The 5,710-nt window shown below is 34.7% G+C and overlaps 1 protein-coding gene across 2 annotated transcripts; it reads right to left on the minus strand.

Annotated features, from left to right (window-relative positions):
• Positions 1–257: 257 nt before the first annotated feature.
• On the minus strand, positions 258–5,704 carry YEATS4 (YEATS domain containing 4). Of its 2 annotated transcripts, XM_085320500.1 has the most exons (7): positions 5,648–5,704; positions 5,305–5,424; positions 4,530–4,596; positions 4,334–4,428; positions 2,758–2,850; positions 2,591–2,678; positions 258–842 (listed from the first exon to the last, which is right to left on the minus strand). In XM_085320500.1, exons 1-7 carry the CDS (start codon positions 5,696–5,698, stop codon positions 673–675), a joined length of 684 nt encoding a protein of 227 aa, XP_085176626.1. In that variant the 5' UTR covers positions 5,699–5,704; the 3' UTR covers positions 258–672. The 2 variants fall into 2 exon arrangements, with proteins under 2 accessions (XP_085176626.1, XP_085176627.1); XM_085320501.1 differs by lacking the exon at positions 2,758–2,850.
• Between the last annotated feature and the right edge of the window lie 6 nt (positions 5,705–5,710).

Raw genomic sequence — 5,710 nt, forward strand, 5'->3', positions numbered from 1 at the left:
GAGTTGATAGTCATATGCATTAAGGCAGACGTAGGGCTGGAAACTCTTATCTGCCTCCAACTTAGATATAGAAGTTACTTAAAATCCTTTTCTCTTGATTTTAGGTTTTTTTCAATTATAACAATAGTAGACAGCAGTACAGAAGCCACTGTGACCAACAGACTTGCACAACTTGCATACCATATATTTCAACCTCTGTCTTATCTCAGGGGATGTTACTTATGATGATTCTTGAAGACCAAAACTGGACAGAGGCATTARAAAACTGCTTATTTTATTTTCAGCTTTAGCGATGCATTTCTAAACAATCAGTAGAAAAAACAAGTAAAAAAGTAAACATTAGCTGCATTTTGTAAAATCACATTAAACTAATACAAGACTTAATAAAAAGTTACCATATACCACTCAAATGCAAGAAAAGTAACTACTCTGGTCTCCACGACTTCTTTCCTTAAATTAAACCAGTAAGTATCCACAGATTTTAACCATAAAGGGGATACAAGTTTTCTTTTTTCTTCCATTTATAAAATTGATTGCCATATACTTCAATGGTCTGCAAGTRAAATTCATGGATACATATAGTCTCAGTTATGGAATTTGAGAGAACACACACAGTTCCATGATTGAAGTCCTTGCATTTTCAGTATAGTCTCTTTATCAAGTCAAAACTTTTCACATATCTTTAGACTGATCATCTTCTTCAAGTTTTCTAATTTCATTCTTTAAACAGTTGATGGTTTCACGACTTGCTTTTAATCTTTCTTTAAGCTCAGCAATTTCAAAACTGGTTTTCTTTTTGGCAGCTTCCAGTTTCTCCCTGGTTTTTACTTCAAGATCTGCAACTGTGGAGGTAATAAAGAAAAATATATACTGTAATAAAACCCTCCAATTATTAAATATATATATTTTTAATCCATAATAGTAATAGTTTTATAAGTAATCTCTATAAGTAATAGAGATTCAAAGATTCTCAGATACCATTTCGGGTTCCAAGAGAYGGAATTAAAAAAAATAGGTAATGAAGTCCCTGAAAAAGCTGTTTTTATTTAGCYCATCAGTCTTGCTCATGGAACTGTATAACTCACTAAATCACTTTCCACAGCAAAAACATATGTAAAGATCAGGCAAAAGAAATGGATAGTTACAGAGTACTGAGAAATTAGCTCCAACTCTTTGGGTTTTTTTCCATGTGCTGTAATACACTTCCTTTTCTGGTTGGATTTTGATTCTATGGGTCCAAGAGATCTTGTGGTGCCAACTTTGCTTTTACAGACATCCTACTAAGACTGCTTTATTAGGAAGTCTTAGTTTACTTTTTGTTCAGGCACAAGTTTTTGGAAAAGACCTGTTAATACTTGCCACGGCAACAAATCTGCATGCACCATGGATATCCCTCTATTCCATGCATTACATAATTACGGATTGTAAGATACTAATAAATTAATAGTGGCAAAAAGATCCTAATTTCTTGTTTTAATATGCTTCAGTTCCACATTTTAAGAAAACACAGACAAAAAAAGAAAGCTAAAAAATAAATTGTCTGCAGTCAGCAAATAATTTCTATCTGTGCCCAGGAGAAACGTAGAAATTTTATGAGTACATTTAAATTTGGAAAAGACTTTCTTCTTCAGTTTACATTTTTGAAAGTATTAAATATTTCCTATTTTCTACTCACAACCAAATGATATGTMATATAATTAAAAAAATCCACCTTCAAATTGGCAGAACTGAGGAAGAAAATTTATATAGTTCACACATCCACACACCCTAACAGACACAAGGCAGATTAGAACTCTGAATTTATAGGGACTCATTTTCATCTAGGTATTCAGTGTCTAAAAATATAAGTTTGCTGTCAGGGAACACATAGACAAGCCAAAGGACAAATGACTAAAATAATGATATCAGAGTTTGCAACTAACAAGGTGGGATTTGAGCTCAATAAACATTATGTTTGATTTTTGATAGTAAAAAATAACAGACCAAATTCAGAAGATCAGGGATGAAATCATTACTAACTGCATTACTTTATAAGTAAATATCCTCATTTGATTTCTTTAATTACCATGAAGATTCTGCTTTACGTTTAAAGACAGATTAGATATGAAGGATAAAAGATCATTAAGGTCTACTAAAAAGGTCTGTTATGAAATGACCTACAGTTAAATAGTTAGACTAGAAGAGCTTACAGATACTGCCCTTTATCCCCAAAGCATTGATGCTTTCACTATGATACTGAATGTTACATATTTCAGTGCTGAAGTGTAATCCTTACCTGCTCATAAACATCTTTTCTTTTTTTTTTTTTTAATCAAACACACCAGCCTGAATGCATTCTGTTTTAACTCATTTCAAAGATGTTAAACTAGGCATAGATTCTGACATTATTCCTTATACTCTTAATTCAAAATTAGTTTCATCAGGCTTACAGATCTAAAAATCTTTAAAAGTTCTCAAGTAAGTATTACCACCTTTGCAAAAGCTGAAGTTTATTTCATGCAAAATAATCACTTTCTAGCAGCAGCCAAATACGTTGCAATACTAGCACTTTTTTATTTCTAGATTTACTATATTATTATTTTGAACTTACACTCTGTTTCATGCTTATAAGCACCTAGTGTTAGTTGACGAGACGTTGTTAACAGCTGCTGCATCATTGCAGTAGGATCTTGAAATATCTAATGAAGGAGAAAAAGATACATGGAATCACTAATATTCCTCAAAATAAAGTGAGGATTACATTAAAAGTTTTCATACCATTTCATCGTAGAATTCAGAAACTACAGTTTTCTTCCCCAGAATGGCATTAGTATCAGACTGAAAAAGCTTCAGCAAATGATACAAAGTTACCTATACAAAGACAGAACTTTATTAGCTTGAAAACTGGAGAGAAATACAAAGTGTGTTCTATGGAAATAAATGTTACTTGTTCYTACATAATTGTACAGGATTAAAAAATGTTTTAAGAATGAAAAAAATGTTCTATAATTGCAGTAGAATTACTTAAAACTCAATATTCTTTGTTAAACATGCCAGCTGTCCAAGTCTACTTGAAATCTGAAAAATGTCTGGGTAAGTGGAATCTAAACCAAAACCACTGGTTTAGGATTGACGTACAAAAACTTTTAAAAATACCTCCTTTTAAACATTTCCAAATAGAATWGATGATTTACTTTACAGACTCTGCCAGTAAATCAGTTAAAAAGTGCTTTCTTTTTATCATCCTTTCTTAGGGAAAACCAGTGAACAAAACATTATCATAGAGTCTCTAAATGCTTTTTCACTGAAATTTCTCTCTACAGAGAGAAATTACTCTCCATTAGTGTACTGTAAGTGACAGGAGATGGAAAAGAACACAAGTCCACTGTTCAACTCCAGTGAATCCCTGACAACTCAGACTACAACCCGGGAAGAGAACTGATACGTGCAGCCAACAGTTTTGTCCCTTCTATGAGCAGMCTTACAAATCTCTGTGGAAGAGATTCAGTCCTTACTTCCCCTTGATTCCTGATGAAGAATGATAGGACAGACAACCTAGCCATTTAATCTGGTTATTTCTGATTACACCCCCTTCAAAAAATTCTCTTAGCATTGTTTGTGGCTTATTAAGCTCCTTAAGATAACAGTGACTTAGAAGTAAATGAATATGCACTATAAAGCTAAACTGGAATGGAAAAGCTTCTAATTCTCAGACTGGCCATGTTCTAAAACAGCCTTCTTTAAGAAGGAGAGAAAAAGGAAAAAAAAAAAAAAAAAAAGGCAAAGACAAAAACACACAGCCAACTGCAGGCCAGCCTGGTCAAACCACGAATGGAATTAATAATGACGGATCAAGATGCAACCAAGTATGATGCACAAGTCCCTTCTAGTCTAACATCAGAAAAAACAAAATTAATTCTAATGCTTTATAACACTGTCTTATTGTCTTATCCCAGTTTTCTAAGAGGCAAATAAAAACTTTGCTGCTTTTTGASTGATTTCAATCAAATCAGAGAGACAAAAATCTTTAAGATGCTTAAAATATTCTAATATCCTGTAACTAGGAAGCCACCTGGCAGAGAAATCCTCAGTAAGTGCTCAACCCAGATAAGGTGCAACATGTGCTCATGTATTAGGAAACACCACAGAAATCAAGCCCCTAAGAACACCCTACCCTGCAGGAAAGCATAGAAATCAGAGAATGGACAACTATTAAATACATTTCATACAAGAACAGGGCTTATTATTCCATGGTCAATGGGACTTATCTTGACTAACAATATCCTATACCGCTGCTTTACACGTAACATCATAATTAGTTAAACATTATCAGAAGTCTGAAAGAAACACTTACAGGTCTTTCATTCGGATCAATGAAAAATATCTTAATGATTATTTCAAATTCACCCCAGCCCGTTTCAGTGATTTCATATGGCGGTTTGGTAACAACTGCAACAGGAAAATAGAAATATTAATACAGATAACASAGCCTCAGTGGAATTAATAAAAATTCTTGGTCTAGAAATAAATGTCAGGAATGCAAAACCTACCTCTTAAAGGATTGCCATAGCTTTCATGTAACTTGAATTGAATTTTCTTCACATAGGCAGACATATCCTAAAGCAGAAAATAAGTTATTTGCAATTATTTACACAACATACTAAACTACTGTTTATTCATCAGCCCTACATGCCTGTCATTTCTACTAGCATGGCTACTACTGAAAATAGGGTAAAAAAGTAAGCATGTAAATCCAAAAGTTCATAATACCATACCTGTCCTTTAATATTTTGTCCTTATGAATGTTCTACAATTTCCCTCCTCACATGAGAAATTATTCCAAAAACGTAAAATGAAAAAAGATTTTTTTTAAAAAACTACCCATCTATGCATTTCTTCATATTCTGCCCAAGCATCCTTCTGTCCTTTCACCAAGTTCTGRCTTCTTTTTTGAATCCTAATTCATTTTTACAATATAGTGCTCTGCTCCATAGTACTAGAGATTAAGGAGGTACATTATTCCATAAGCATTCTCCTTCTCTATCACTGAAGATCCAAGATGACAATAGTATTTCGTTACACAATCATAATAAGGCAAGCCACCAAGCATACTTTAAACACACACACACACAGAGAAAGAGCAGTTTTTAAAATAATTGCTTTGTTTAACTTCGGAAGTCTGTATTTTTTTTAATAAGCACAAGTCTAAGCACCTACACGACAGCAGATAAATCGTGAAAAGCACGTGTGTGGATTTTTTTTTTTTTTTGATAAATTTACTTCTATACTTACATAAAAATGGTGAACGTTGTCTCATCTACCTACCTCATTTCTGTAAGGCTTTACATAAACTGTCCATTGATGAGTGTGACCATCTTCTTCTCTCTTCTTTCCAAAATACCGCGCAACATTTCCATACACTATTGGCTTCACAATAGTAACACCCTTCGGGGGAGAGGAAGGGAGTGGGGAAAAAAGTGTTTAACATTCAAAGGGCAGGGGGGGAACCTCACTCGCTTCGAAAAGCGTACACGTAAGAGCTATTTTCCGCCCGAAGCACASGACTCTCTGGCCAAGCCTGCGGCTTGAGGTTTCCCGCCGCGGCCGTTACCGGGCTCCCCCCCCCGCCCCCGCCGCGAGGGCTCGGCGCGGCCCCCGCCCGCAGCACCTTCACTCTGCCCCCGGAGTCAGGCCCGAACTCAGCCATTCTCTTGAACATATTGCACGGGAG

The sequence above is a fragment of the Rhea americana genome, unplaced genomic scaffold (assembly GCF_003343005.1).
Source record: "Rhea americana isolate MKP2758 unplaced genomic scaffold, rheAme1 scaffold_64, whole genome shotgun sequence".
Classification (NCBI taxonomy): Eukaryota; Metazoa; Chordata; class Aves; order Rheiformes; family Rheidae; genus Rhea; species Rhea americana.